We start from the raw sequence: 16,707 nt of genomic DNA, 5'->3' as shown, positions 1-16,707 counted from the left end.
CACACAATAGTAATAAAACACACAATGCAACACACACACACACACAATAGTAATAAAACACACAATAACACACACACACACAATAGTAATAAAACACACAATAACACACACACACACAATAATAAAACACACAATACAACATACACACATGCACAATAAAACACACACACACAAACAAGCACAATAAAACACACACACACACACACACACACAACAGTGTGTGAGTGTATGTGAGTAGGTGAATGTGTGTGTTTTTGTGAAACCTTGATTTGTCCATGAGCTCATTTTGATGTGTGTGAGTGTGTGTGTGTGTGTGTGTGTGTGTGTGTGTGTGTGTGTGTGAGTGTAGCTACCTGAAAGAGCCAGGGCGTGAGGATCCTGAGTGGTGGGATGAGATCCGGTGGAGGAGGAGACGACTGATTATCCAGAGAGATTCCCAAATTATCCCGGATCTAATAAACACACACCATCACACACCATCACACACACCATCACACACACCATCACACACCATCACACACCATCACACACCATCACACACACCATCACACACACCATCACACACACCATCACACACCATCACACACACCATCACACACACCATCACACACACCATCACACACACCATCACACACCATCACACACACCATCACACACCATCACACACCATCACACACACCATCACACACACCATCACACACACCATCACACACCATCACACACACCATCACACACACCATCACACACACCATCACACACCATCACACACACCATCACACACACCATCACACACACCATCACACACACCATCACACACCATCACACACACCATCACACACCATCACACACACCATCACACACACCATCACACACACCATCACACACACCATCACACACCATCACACACCATCACACACCATCACACACCATCACACACACCATCACACACACCATCACACACACCATCACACACCATCACACACACCATCACACACACCATCACACACACCATCACACACCATCACACACACCATCACACACCATCACACACCATCACACACACCATCACACACACCATCACACACACCATCACACACCATCACACACACCATCACACACACACCATCACACACCATCACACACCATCACACACACCATCACACACACACCATCACACACACCATCACACACACCATCACACACACCATCACACACCATCACACACACCATCACACACCATCACACACACACACACACACACCATCACACACCATCACACACCATCACACACACCATCACACACCATCACACACACCATCACACACACCATCACACACCATCACACACCATCACACACCATCACACACCATCACACACACCATCACACACACCATCACACACCATCACACACCATCACACACACCATCACACCATCACACACACCATCACACACCATCACACACACCATCACACACACCATCACACACACCATCACACACACCATCACACACACCATCACACACCATCACACACACCATCACACACACCATCACACACCATCACACACCATCACACGGAATCCCTTCATCACACACGCTCAGTCTGTGTGTGTGTGTTTAGTGTGTGTGTGAGTGTGTGTGTGAGTGTGTGTGTGTGTGTGTACCTTAGCCAGGTTCTGCCAGAGCTCACACAGGTAATCGAACACCTGAGCGTGGATCTCCGGATCTTTAATGGAGTTCACATCTCCCAGAATTCCCAGCATCCTTCTCCACATCACCGTGGCAACATCAGCGTGCCAACCGGTCAGAGAGCCGCCCGCCATCACGCTGCAGTCCTCGGTGGCAAACTCGCTTGTCTCTGTGTAACCATGACAACAGCTTTTATTAATACAGTCCCAACATCAGACATGAGCAGCAGTTCCACCACCACCACACTTCACAGCAGTTTGAGGTTTGATTAGATTTATGAAGTTTTTTTACTTAATTAATATATTCTTATAAAAGAATTTACATCTAAAAATCTGTTTTATTGTTTTTATTTATATTTAAATATTGAAAATCAATTATTATTATTTATTTAAACACCGCATTTAAAGCCGGGTTCCCAAAAGTACAAAATATGTCCTAAAGTCCCCATTATGTTGGTCAGGTAAAAGTATGTGTGTGTGTGTGTGTGTGTGTGTATATGTAGTGTGTGTGTTGTACCCAGGTCGTCGGGGGTCTGCAGTACAGAATGGTGCAGTGCGAGTGTGTGTGTGTGTGTGTGTGTGTAGTGTGTGTAGTGTGTGTGTGTGTGTGTATATATGTAGTGTGTGTGTGTATATGTAGTGTGTGTGTGTGTGTGTGTGTGTGTGTATATGTAGTGTGTGTGTTGTACCCAGGTCGTCGGGGGTCTGCAGTACAGAATGGTGCAGTGCGAGTGTGTGTGTGTGTGTGTGTAGTGTGTGTGTGTGTGTGTGTAGTGTGTGTGTGTGTGTGTGTGTGTAGTGTGTGTGTGTTGTACCCAGGTCGTCGGGGGTCTGCAGTACAGAATGGTGCAGTGCGAGTGTGTGTGTGTGTGTGTGTGTGTGTGTGTGTGTAGTGTGTGTGTGTGTGTGTGTTGTACCCAGGTCGTCGGGGGTCTGCAGTACAGAATGGTGCAGTGCGAGTGTGTGTGTGTGTGTGTGTGTAGTGTGTGTGTGTGTGTGTGTGTGTAGTGTGTGTAGTGTGTGTGTGTGTGTGTGTGTGTGTGTGTGTAGTGTGTGTAGTGTGTGTGTGTGTGTAGTGTGTGTGTGTGTAGTGTGTGTGTGTGTGTGTGTGTGTTGTACCCAGGTGGTCGTCGGGGGTCTGCAGTACAGAATGGTGCAGTGCGAGTGTGTGTGTGTGTGTGTGTGTGTGTGTGTGTGTGTAGTGTGTGTAGTGTGTGTGTGTGTGTGTGTGTAGTGTGTGTGTGTGTAGTGTGTGTGTGTGTTGTACCCAGGTCGTCGGGGGTCTGCAGTACAGAATGGTGCAGTTTCTCGTCCAGTTGCAGCTCTTTATGTTGGGCGTGGTCGGCGGTGAGTGTGGCGGGAGACGGAGTGTGTGAGCGGGAGTGTAGAGGAGATGCACTCGCCGAACCTGCAGCATTAAAAACATCAGGGTAATCCATCACTGACTGATACAATAATGGACTGATCGAAGTGTTGATGTCATATATGTGAGTATCATGTAGAGAAAGCATGTGTTGTGCAGAAACATGATTGCAGCAGTAGAACAGCGGCCTCTGCTGGCTGATCGAGGAAACAGCATGTATCAAAAAAAGTTTGTTCTCTGTGTTCGGGTGAAGCAGCGGTTTGAGTGCCAGCAGTGTGTGTGTGTGTGTGTGTGTGTGTGTGTGTGTGTGTGTACCTGCGATGGTTAAGGTATCGGCGGACAGGCCGTGTGTGTGTGTGTGTGTGTGTGTGTGTGTGTGTGTGTGTGTGTGTGTACCTGCGATGGTTAAGGTATCGGCGGACAGGCCGTGTGTGTGTGTGTGTGTGTGTGTGTGTGTGTGTGTGTGTGTGTGTGTGTGTGTGTGTACCTGCGATGGTTAAGGTATCGGCGGACAGGCCGTGTGTGTGTGTGTGTGTGTGTGTGTGTGTGTGTGTGTACCTGCGATGGTTAAGGTATCGGCGGACAGGCCGTGTGTGTGTGTGTGTGTGTGTGTGTGTGTGTGTGTGTGTGTGTGTGTACCTGCGATGGTTAAGGTATCGGCGGACAGGCCGTGTGTGTGTGTGTGTGTGTGTGTGTGTGTGTGTGTGTGTGTGTGTGTGTGTGTGTACCTGCGATGGTTAAGGTATCGGCGGACAGGCCGTGTGTGTGTGTGTGTGTGTGTGTGTGTGTGTGTGTGTGTGTGTGTGTGTGTACCTGCGATGGTTAAGGTATCGGCGGACAGGCCGTGTGTGTGTGTGTGTGTGTGTGTGTGTGTGTGTGTGTGTGTGTGTGTGTGTGTGTGTGTACCTGCGATGGTTAAGGTATCGGCGGACAGGCCGTGTGTGTGTGTGTGTGTGTGTGTGTGTGTGTGTGTGTGTACCTGCGATGGTTAAGGTATCGGCGGACAGGCCGTGCTGACTCAGACTGGAGGTTTCGGAGTCGATGTGGAACGTGGTCAGACTGGAGTGATCCTGTTCGTCTACTGGGTGTGCTGGGACACACACACTCTCCTGCTCCACACACCCCACTGCACACACATCAGAGGCATAGCTAAAATCTACACACACACACACACACACACACACACACACACACACACACACACATCATCTCATCAGACATCCCAATCTATAAGTACGGCTATAACAGCCTCCACAAGGAGTGTGTCTGTGGGAATTTGGGCCCATTTAGTAAAAAAAAGGACTGGTGATGTTGAAGGACAAGGCCAAACTACACTACATCTTCCATCCATATCTAAAGAGGCCAGCAAAGGGCCTTCCCCGAACTGTTGTCACAAAGATGCAGTTGAATTGATTTCAGAGTGGTGTCCACATACTTTCCGCCACGTGTGTGTGTGTGTGTGCACTTACTTTCAAATTTGCCGTCATACTGGAAGGCATTGAAGGAATCCGATTGGCTGTCGGAACTGATGATGTCACTCCCGCTGGCGCTGGCGGGCGACGTCCACTCGGACGGTACGCCCGGGTCATCGGCGGGGCGAGTGGAGCTGGGGCGCGTCAGGGCGTCCGGGAAATCTTTGGGAATCTCCAAACTACCAGGACTGCTGCCACGCCTCGTCGTTCCCTGGAGAGAGGGGAGTCTGATTTCATCAAGGGTCCCAAATACACTTACACTTGGACATACTCAGTTCCCATACTCAGAAGCAACAGCGCCCCCTGCTGGCTGGGTGAGGTATCTGCAGGAGTGGTGGAGGAGTACAGAGAGTGTAGTGTGTTCCTCTGTACGTGTTACAGCCTTCTGAACTCGTCATGGTGTCAGTGCAAAGAGGAACTGGCTATGTCAAAACTGTTCATACAAAAAAAAGGCAGACTGACCGAGGTTCCTCTGGCGCGGAGCCGCTCCTGTATAAACTCGTCCATCATGTCACTGACGTTCGGGTTGCTGCTCTCAGCGTCACTCAAGACTGGACGCATCTTCTGCGGCAGATCATCCTTACTGGCTACAATCATAAACAACACAAATAATCATCACCTACAGATCATCCATCCATCATCCATCCATCATCCATCCATCCATCCATCCATCATCCATCCATCCATCCATCCATCCATCCATCCATCCATCCATCCATCCATCCATCCATCCATCCAACATCCATCATCCATCCATCATCCATCCATCATCATCCATCCATCATCCATCCATCATCCATCCATCCATCATCCACTCATCAATCATCCATCCATCCATCATTCATCCATGAACACAGCCATGACCAGACTGATGCCCAGCAGTACAGAGCCCCAGGTTACTCCCACCATGCTCCCTGATCTGGTTAGTGTTTCTGTAGATTCAGTCTGAGAGCAGTGAGTGTGTTAGAGAGCCTCGTCCCACCAAGCAAAGTATCTACAGGAACATCATGCTACAACCGAACGTCATTCCAGAAAATAATAAACTGTTAAAAAGGGTTAAATAATAAAGCTGTTCCTAGTGCTCGGGGACTCCTCCGAACCACAGCGAGAGTGATGTCAGAACTGTGAATTCCACCCTCAGTTGGGACGCTGCGGAGGTGAACGTGAGGTCATCTGTCTGTAAGATGAGACCGAGTTATGCAGCAGGACGGAGATCTGAAATCCATCAAACATCGCTCTGGAGCTTCGGGAATTCTCCGCACGTCCTCGAGCGTAAACGGCTGCCATCCAACCAGAGCTTGAGAGGATCTGCCATGAGGAGCGGGATAAACTGCCTCAATCCAGCGGTGAAAAGCTTGTAGAGACGAAAATAATTACCCCCTCGTACTTCCGGTTTTCTTTGATCTTGGAACGTACAGGGTGACCTGCTGACCAGCCGGCGTTTTAGTGCCGATGCATCCAAAAAAAAAATCACGTTAAAAGTTTCGGATTCTGGCACCGTGTGGCATAAAAAACTGGACAGGTGATATTTCTGGATCATTTAGTGTAGCTGACGATGGAAGAGCGCTGAAGTCACACCGCGTCTGTACTAGCGAGTAAGTGCTGCCCTCTAGTGGCACAAACCAGACACTTCGACAGGTCCTGCTCGTAGAAGAAAGAAAGGGATTGTGGGAAATATAGGGAAGGTTGAGAGGGAGATGAAGGTCACATGCAGCATCCAAGGGGGACAGAGGGGCGGCACAGATCAAACGATACGCCCCGAAAAGCCGCAGGAGGAGGAAGAGGAGGAGGAGGAGGGGTAGCGCCGACCAGCCGTCTTTTAAAAAAGAGAAAACTCAATTCAGCCAAAAAACAGAGGGAGGAGCAATAGAGTTCATGCCGATTGGTCGGTTCGGTCGCACCGGAGACCCTCACCTGGAGCTCTCCTCCCGAAATATCCGATAATATGCGAGTACAGGTCCTTCAGGTGCGCGTCCGAGGCGGCGCTCTTGCCGTGACCCTGTCTGGGTTTGGACAGCGCGTGAGCCACCGATTTATAAACGCCGCCTAAGAGCGCGCCCTGCTGGCGGGAGCGCGGCCCGTCCCCCTCCTCGGAGCCCTCTCTGAGCTTGGAGCCCGGCGCCGCCCCGGGGTGCGAGTTGGCGCTGAAGTGTCCGAGCCGCCGGAGACGACTCTTCCAGTGCGCCTCCTTGGGGTCCAGCGGGTTCAGGAAGTGCACCGACTCTGTGGAGGGACGGAAAGAGACGTGGACGCCGCTCCCGGGGCGCTTCTTCGTTCGGGAGGGGCGGAGCCCGGCCGGCGAGGCGGAGTCGGCCTCGGTCTGACGCTCGGTCGCGTCTCGTCTACGTAACGGCTTCTGATTGGACGGTTCCTCGGACTGGCACTGCTCTAAACACTCGTAGAAGCTTTGATCGTTCGGGTCAGGCTCAGGCTCCTCCTCTTTTTCAGCCAAAACTCCGCCCCGGATTCCTTCCGAGACAGGCTCCGCCCCCTCCAGGGCGAGATCGCTGTCTTCAAGTCCGGCGTCGGAGAACAGAGTAGGCGTGGCCTCTAGAAAGGTCCAGTCGGGGACAAACAGGGGCTGAGGTTCGGGCGTCCGGCACAGGTGGTCGTAGATGCCGCCGGCCGCGTCCAGAGAGCGGGCGGGGCTGTGGGAGGGGCAGGGGGTGGGGTCAGTGTGAGAAGGTGTGTCAGAAACAGGAAGTGCACCTTTCACTAGAGGCTCCATGATGTCGGAGGCGCTGCTGCTGCGCGGGAGGGGCGCCTGGTCCGCCTCGGCCGAGACGCAGAAGACCTCGCTGGCCGGGCTCTCCTCGCTCTGGGACGAGTGGCGCGCACGGGGGGCGCGGAGGGACGGTGGGGGGTCCTCCATGTCTGTACACACACACACACACAAAGAACACAGACACACACACAAGTGAACAACAGGGGGCGCCAGTGAATTTACACGTAACATGCGGTCATGTGCAAAAGTTTGTGCACCCTTACAAACTTGCACGCTCCCATTCACCTGTGCTGAATCCATGCACACACACACACACACACACACACACACATCCATGCACGGGCACACACACACACACACACACACATCCATGCACGGGCACACACACACACACACACACACACACACATCCATGCACGGGCACACACACACACACACACACATCCATGCACGGGCACACACACACACACACACACACACATCCATGCACGGGCACACACACACACACACACACACATCCATGCACGGGCACACACACACACACACACACACACACACACACACACACACACACACATCCATGCACGGGCACACACACACACACACACACACATCCATGCACGGGCACACACACACACACACACATCCATGCACTGACACACTGACACACACACACACACACACACACACACACACATACATACATCCATGCACATACACACACACACACACATACACACACACACACACACATCCATGCACTGACACACTGACACACACACACACACACACATACATCCATGCACATACACACACACACATACACACACACACACACACACACATCCATGCACATACACACACACACACACACACACACACACACACACACACACACACATACATCCATGCACATACACACACACACACACACACACACACACACACACATACATCCATGCACATACACACACACACATACACACACACACACACACACACACACATCCATGCACATACACACACACACACACACACACACACATACATACATCCATGCACATACACACACACACATACATCCATGCACATACACACACACACACACACACACACACACACACACATACATCCATGCACATACACACACACACATACATCCATGCACATACACACACACACACACACACACACACACACACACACACACATACATACATCCATGCACATACACACACACACATACATCCATGCACATACACACACACACACACACACACACACACACATACATCCATGCACATACACACACACACATCCATGCACTGACACACTGACACACACACACACACACACACACACACACATACATCCATCCATGCACATACACACACACACACACACATACACACACACACACACACACACACACACACACACACACACACACATCCATGCACTGACACACTGACACACACACACACACACACACACACACATCCATGCACGGGCACACACACACACACACACACATCCATGCACTGACACACTGACACACTGACACACACACACACACACACACACACACACACACACACACACACACACACACACATACATCCATCCATGCACATACACACACACACACACACACACACACACACACACACACACATCCATGCACTGACACACTGACACACACACACACACACACATACATCCATGCACATACACACACACACATACATCCATGCACATACACACACACACACACACACACACACACACATCCATGCACATACACACACACACACACACACACACACACACACACACACACACACATACATCCATGCACATACACACACACACACACACACACACACACACACATACATCCATGCACATACACACACACACATACACACACACACACACACACACACACATCCATGCACATACACACACACACACACACACACACACATACATACATCCATGCACATACACACACACACATACATCCATGCACATACACACACACACACACACACACACACACACATACATACATCCATGCACATACACACACACACATACATCCATGCACATACACACACACACACACACACACACACACACACACACACACACACATACATACATCCATGCACATACACACACACACATACATCCATGCACATACACACACACACACACACACACACACACACACATACATACATCCATGCACATACACACACACACATCCATGCACTGACACACTGACACACACACACACACACACACACACACACATACATCCATCCATGCACATACACACACACACACACACATACACACACACACACACACACACACACACATCCATGCACTGACACACTGACACACACACACACACACACACACATCCATGCACGGGCACACACACACACACACACACATCCATGCACTGACACACTGACACACTGACACACACACACACACACACACACACACACACACACACACATACATCCATCCATGCACATACACACACACACACACACACACACACACACACACACACACACACACATCCATGCACTGACACACTGACACACACACACACACACACATACATCCATGCACATACAGTGTATCACAAAAGTGAGTACACCCCTCACATTTCTGCAGATATTTAAGTATATCTTTTCATGGGACAACACTGACAAAATGACACTTTGACACAATGAAAAGTAGTCTGTGTGCAGCTTATATAACAGTGTAAATTTATTCTTCCCTCAAAATAACTCAATATACAGCCATTAATGTCTAAACCACAGGCAACAAAAGTGAGTACACCCTTAAGAGACTACACCCCTAAATGTCCAAATTGAGCACTGCTTGTCATTTTCCCTCCAAAATGTCATGTCACCCGTTAGTGTTACTAGGTCTCAGGTGTGCATAGGGAGCAGGTGTGTTCAATTTAGTAGTACAGCTCTCACACTCTCTCATACTGGTCACTGAAAGTTCCAACATGGCACCTCATGGCAAAGAACTCTCTGAGGATCTTAAAAGACGAATTGTTGCGCTACATGAAGATGGCCAAGGCTACAAGAAGATTGCCAACACCCTGAAACTGAGCTGCAGCACAGTGGCCAAGATCATCCAGCGTTTTAAAAGAGCAGGGTCCACTCAGAACAGACCTCGCGTTGGTCGTCCAAAGAAGCTGAGTGCACGTGCTCAGCGTCACATCCAACTGCTGTGTTTGAAAGATAGGCGCAGGAGTGCTGTCAGCATTGCTGCAGAGATTGAAAAGGTGGGGGGTCAGCCTGTCAGTGCTCAGACCATACGCCGCACACTACATCAAATTGGTCTGCATGGCTGTCACCCCAGAAGGAAGCCTCTTCTGAAGTCTCTACACAAGAAAGCCCGCAAACAGTTTGCTGAAGACATGTCAACAAAGGACATGGATTACTGGAACCATGTCCTATGGTCTGATGAGACCAAGATTAATTTGTTTGGTTCAGATGGTCTCAAGCATGTGTGGCGGCAATCAGGTGAGGAGTACAAAGATAAGTGTGTCATGCCTACAGTCAAGCATGGTGGTGGGAATGCCATGGTCTGGGGCTGCATGAGTGCAGCAGGTGTTGGGGAGTTACATTTCATTGAGGGACACATGAACTCCAATATGTACTGTGAAATACTGAAGCAGAGCATGATCCCCTCCCTCCGGAAACTGGGTCGCAGGGCAGTGTTCCAGCATGATAATGACCCCAAACACACCTCTAAGACAACCACTGCTTTATTGAAGAGGCTGAGGGTAAAGGTGATGGACTGGCCAAGCATGTCTCCAGACCTAAACCCAATAGAACATATTTGGGGCATCCTCAAGCGGAAGGTGGAGGAGCACAAAGTCTCGAATATCCGCCAGCTCCGTGATGTCGTCATGGAGGAGTGGAAAAGCATTCCAGTGGCAACCTGTGAAGCTCTGGTAAACTCCATGCCCAGGAGAGTTAAGGCAGTTCTGGGAAATAATGGTGGCCACACAAAATATTGACACTTCAGGAACTTTCACTAAGGGGTGTACTCACTTTTGTTGCCGGTGGTTTAGACATTAATGGCTGTATATTGAGTTATTTTGAGGGAAGAATAAATTTACACTGTTATATAAGCTGCACACAGACTACTTTTCATTGTGTCAAAGTGTCATTTTGTCAGTGTTGTCCCATGAAAAGATATACTTAAATATCTGCAGAAATGTGAGGGGTGTACTCACTTTTGTGATACACTGTACACACACACACATACACACACACACACACACACATCCATGCACATACACACACACACACACACACACACACACACACACACACACACACACACACACACACACACACACATACATCCATGCACATACACACACACACATACATCCATGCACATACACACACACACACACACACACACACACACACACACACACATACATCCATGCACATACACACACACACATACACACACACACACACACACACACATCCATGCACATACACACACACACACACACACACACACACGCACATACACACACACACATACACACACACACACACACACACACATCCATGCACATACACACACACACACACACACACACACACATACATACATCCATGCACATACACACACACACATACATCCATGCACATACACACACACACACACACACACACACACATACATACATCCATGCACATACACACACACACATACATCCATGCACATACACACACACACACACACACACACACACACACACACACACACACACACACACACACACACACACACATACATCCATGCACATACACACACACACATACATCCATGCACATACACACACACACACACACACACACACACACACACACACACATACATACATCCATGCACATACACACACACACATACATCCATGCACATACACACACACACACACACACACACACACACACACACACACATACATACATCCATGCACATACACACACACACATACATCCATGCACATACACACACACACACACACACACACACACACACACACACACACACACACATACATACAGTGTATCACAAAAGTGAGTACACCCCTCACATTTCTGCAAATATTTCATTATATCTTTTCATGGGACAACACTATAGACATGAAACTTGGATATAACTTAGAGTAGTCAGTGTACAACTTGTATAACAGTGTAGATTTACTGTCTTCTGAAAATAACTCAACACACAGCCATTAATGTCTAAAGAGCTGGCAACATAAGTGAGTACACCCCACAGTGAACATGTCCAAATTGTGCCCAAATGTGTCGTTGTCCCTCCCTGGTGTCATGTGTCAAGGTCCCAGGTGTAAATGGGGTGCAGGGCTGTTAAATTTGGTGTTTTGGGTACAATTCTCTCATACTGGCCACTGGATATTCAACATGGCACCTCATGGCAAAGAACTCTCTGAGGATGTGAGAAATAGAATTGTTGCTCTCCACAAAGATGGCCTGGGCTATAAGAAGATTGCTAACACCCTGAAACTGAACTACAGCATGGTGGCCAAGGTCATACAGCGGTTTTCCAGGACAGGTTCCACTCGGAACAGGCTTCGCCAGGGTCGACCAAAGAAGTTGAGTCCACGTGTTCGGCGTCATATCCAGAGGTTGGCTTTAAAAAATAGACACATGAGTGCTGCCAGCATTGCTGCAGAGGTTGAAGACGTGGGAGGTCAGCCTGTCAGTGCTCAGACCATACGCCGCACACTGCATCAACTCGGTCTGCATGGTCGTCATCCCAGAAGGAAGCTGACGCACAAGAAAGCCCGCAAACAGTTTGCTGAAGACAAGCAGTCCAAGAACATGGATTACTGGAATGCCCTGTGGTCTGACGAGACCAAGATAAACTTGTTTGGCTCAGATGGTGTCCAGCATGTGTGGCGGCGCCCTGGTGAGAAGTACCGAGACAACTGTATCTTGCCTACAGTCAAGCATGGTGGTGGTAGCATCATGGTCTTGGGCTGCATGAGTGTTGCTGGCACTGGGGAGCTGCAGTTCATTGAGGGAAACATGAATTCCAACATGTACTGTGACATTCTGAAACAGAGCATGATCCCCTCCCTTCGAAAACTGGCCCTCATGGCAGTTTTCCAACAGAATAACGACCCCAAACACAACCTCCAAGATGACAACTGCCTTGCTGAGGAAGCTGAAGGTAAAGGTGATGGACTAAACCCAATTGAGAACCTGTGGCGCATCCTCAAGTGGAAGGTGGAGGAGTTCAAGGTGTCTAACATCCACCAGCTCCGTGATGTCATCATGGAGGAGTGGAAGAGGATTCCAGTAGCAACCTGTGCAGCTCTGGTGAATTCCATGCCCAGGAGGGTTAAGGCAGTGCTGGATAATAATGGTGGTCACACAAAATATTGACACTTTGGGCACAATTTGGACATGTTCACTGTGGGGTGTACTCACTTATGTTGCCAGCCATTTAGACATTAGTGGCTGTGTGTTGAGTTATTTTCAGAAGACAGTAAATCTACACTGCTATACAAGTTGTACACTGACTACTCTAACTTATATCCAAGTTTCATGTCTATAGTGTTGTCCCATGAAAAGATATAATGAAATATTTGCAGAAATGTGAGGGGTGTACTCACTTTTGTGATACACTGTACATCCATGCACATACACACACACACATACATCCATGCACATACACACACACACACACACACACACACACACACACACATACATCCATGCACATACACACACACACATACATCCATGCACATACACACACACACACACACACACACACACATACATACATCCATGCACTGACACATACACACACACACACAACCAGTGTTCCAAGTTACAAGGGGGTCAAATAATTTTGGTGAAACCAGGTTCGGCCAAAAGTATGTGGACTCCCCCTAACCTGAACCCTATTACACTCCCCTGGGATGAATCGGAACATCTTTTGCTTCCGATTCTCCACCACGCTACCACACACACACACACACACACACGCGCGCGCACACACGGGCGTGGCATTCAGGCGCGTCGGTGGAGTCCGGCTGTACCTGACAGCTCGTCAGCGAGGGGGGCGAGGACGGAATCAGGAAGGAGAGGTTGCACGGGGTGGATTAGCACAGGCGCGCTTTTAGCGCTGCGGATAAACGCCGCCGATAACAGACTGTCGCCCGTCGAGCGGCTACGCAAGGCTACAAGACAGCACAGAGAACAGAAGAGAGAGGAAGGAAGAGGAAATGACATCACAACCATCAGAAAGATCAGAGAGAGAGAGAGACGCAGCACGACGGAGAGAGGAACGATACAGAGAGAGAGAGAGAGAGAGAGAGAGAAGTGAAGGAAAGCATTAAAAGACTTCAGAAGATGTGCCCGTGGTGCTGATGTGCCCGTTTCCCTTCGTCTGCCCGCCTGCCCACCGCTCTGTGAAAATGAACTGGACACAGGTAACCACAGCATCGTACGCCCGGTGTAACCGATCTCCACTCACCGACGGTTTTCTGCCGGACGATGCTCCTGGCCTTCTCGATCCCCGGAGATCCGGCGGTGGTGGCGCTGCGCTGGCGCATGGCTACGGCCTGGCCGGGCGGGTCGCGACTCCACCCCTTAGAGAAGGAACGATCCACCACCATTTTCTGCCCCTCGTGTGCGCCGCCTGCAGGTGGAGACACACACACACACACACACACACACACACACACACACAGGTACATGAGGTGAACTACAGCGCCCCCCTGCAGGACTGACCCGAGTCCTAATGCGCGAGTGTTTTACCCTTGCCCTTGTGCTTCTTCTGCTTCTGCTCACTGAGCTTATCGAGGGGCAGCTCGTTCAGGTCCAGGCTGTAGAGGTTGCGTGCCAGCACTTTGGTCAGGGTCTCCATGGTGAGTGACCACTCGGTGACCAGCTCCTCCCAGCAGGTGAGAGAGGAGAGAACCGAGAGCAGCTCGTCCCACAGATCCCGAGATATGAAGACGTTCAGGTTCCCTTTGATCCAAGCCACGATCAGAGTCTGAGGAGAGAGAGAGAGAGAAGTTATAACGATGGTACTTGTACAAGGGCGGAGGTGTGTAGTTACAGTGTAGCTGCAGTGTAGCTACGTAACAGTGTAGTTGTATAATTGTGAAGTTATATTCTGGTATGGTTTTATATTGGTGTAGTCATCCAACAGTATAATTGTTTAATGCTGTAGTTATTCTATAACAGTATAATTGTATAATAGTGTAGTTATGTAACAGTGTAGTTGTATGATGGCGTTATTACTTAATGATTAAATTGTATAATTGTGTAGTTACATAGCAGGGTAGTTGTGTAGCGGTGTAGTTTTGTAACGTTGTAGTTATGCAAAAGTGTAGATGTCTAACGATGTAGTTGTTTAACGGTGTTGTTATATAAAAGTGTAGTTATGTAGTGTAGTTGTATAGCAGTGGTTATGTAACAATGTAGTTATGTAACAGTGTAGTGGTATAACACTGTAGTTATGTAACAGTGTAGTGGTATAACAATGTAGTTATGTAACAGTGTAGTGACATAGAGGTGTAGTTACAAAACGGTGTAGCGGTATAACAGTGTAGTTTTATTATGGAGTATTTGTGTATGATGACCTGGAAAATGGCTCCTGCTAATCGTCCTGACAGGGTGCTACTCTTCTTCCCCTGAGGCATGATGGAGGGGGGTCTCTTCATCACACACTCCGTCACCCTCAGCAGCACTAACAGGATCTGCTCCCTGATACCATCACACACACACACACACACGTTCACTGATGCTGTGTACAGTGATTGGTTTGGAACACAGCCCCTGTACACACATGCACATTACAGCACAGCGCCTCTGTCCACTACACTTCAGCGCAGTGCTAGTCTGAGACGGTAGCGCTGCGGTACCTACCATGTTTTCTGGTCCATGTTCTGGTGCATGACCAGGCTGCGGTAGATGTTCAGAACACGCTTGCACATGTCGATGTGCTCCTCCAGCAGCGGCTTCAGCTCATTGGCCGGCTCCAGCAGGAAGACGTTGGCAGAGTGGGTGATGAAGACCTGAAAAACGAACACGGTGGTGGACAAAATAACGGAAACACTACATGATGACAGGTGTGATCACATCTGTACAGGTGAGCACGATCAGCACCAACACGAGGCAACTAACAATAAATATCAACCTGTAGTGTAGACTGAAGTCCAGCATGTACACAGTACTCCAACATCTCAGAGTTCTTCAGCCCTCGCTCCTACACACACACACACACACACACACACACACACACACACACACACACACACACAATTAAAAATGACCGTGACCCACAGTAAAGACAAACGAACGATCAAATCAGGTGATGGAGTTCTGACAGGAACCTCGTGGTGGTT

At 49.2% G+C, this 16,707-nt stretch overlaps 1 protein-coding gene across 4 annotated transcripts in view; it reads right to left on the bottom strand.

Annotated features, from left to right (window-relative positions):
• ralgapa1 (Ral GTPase activating protein catalytic subunit alpha 1) overlaps positions 1–16,707 on the bottom strand; it is a 44,903-nt gene that overhangs the window by 13,142 nt on the left and 15,054 nt on the right. The window contains exons 11-24 of one of the 4 annotated variants that reach the window (XM_063007494.1): positions 16,696–16,707; positions 16,500–16,568; positions 16,229–16,377; positions 15,943–16,066; positions 15,113–15,350; positions 14,829–14,993; positions 14,392–14,532; positions 6,437–7,396; positions 4,985–5,109; positions 4,520–4,733; positions 4,030–4,206; positions 2,955–3,095; positions 1,664–1,857; positions 354–452 (exon numbers count right to left, since the gene is read on the bottom strand). The exon at positions 16,696–16,707 is cut by the window's right edge and continues 162 nt beyond it. In XM_063007494.1, the coding sequence (XP_062863564.1) occupies positions 354–452; positions 1,664–1,857; positions 2,955–3,095; positions 4,030–4,206; positions 4,520–4,733; positions 4,985–5,109; positions 6,437–7,396; positions 14,392–14,532; positions 14,829–14,993; positions 15,113–15,350; positions 15,943–16,066; positions 16,229–16,377; positions 16,500–16,568; positions 16,696–16,707 (2,808 nt within the window). The remainder of the gene's footprint in view (positions 1–353; positions 453–1,663; positions 1,858–2,954; positions 3,096–4,029; positions 4,207–4,519; positions 4,734–4,984; positions 5,110–6,436; positions 7,397–14,391; positions 14,533–14,828; positions 14,994–15,112; positions 15,351–15,942; positions 16,067–16,228; positions 16,378–16,499; positions 16,569–16,695) is intronic. The other 3 variants (XM_063007495.1, XM_063007496.1, XM_063007497.1) reach the window with 3 other exon arrangements.

Source organism: Trichomycterus rosablanca, chromosome 13 (genome assembly GCF_030014385.1).
Source record: "Trichomycterus rosablanca isolate fTriRos1 chromosome 13, fTriRos1.hap1, whole genome shotgun sequence".
In the NCBI taxonomy this organism is placed as follows: domain Eukaryota; kingdom Metazoa; phylum Chordata; class Actinopteri; order Siluriformes; family Trichomycteridae; genus Trichomycterus; species Trichomycterus rosablanca.
This window is presented reverse-complemented; position numbering and strand designations above follow the sequence as displayed.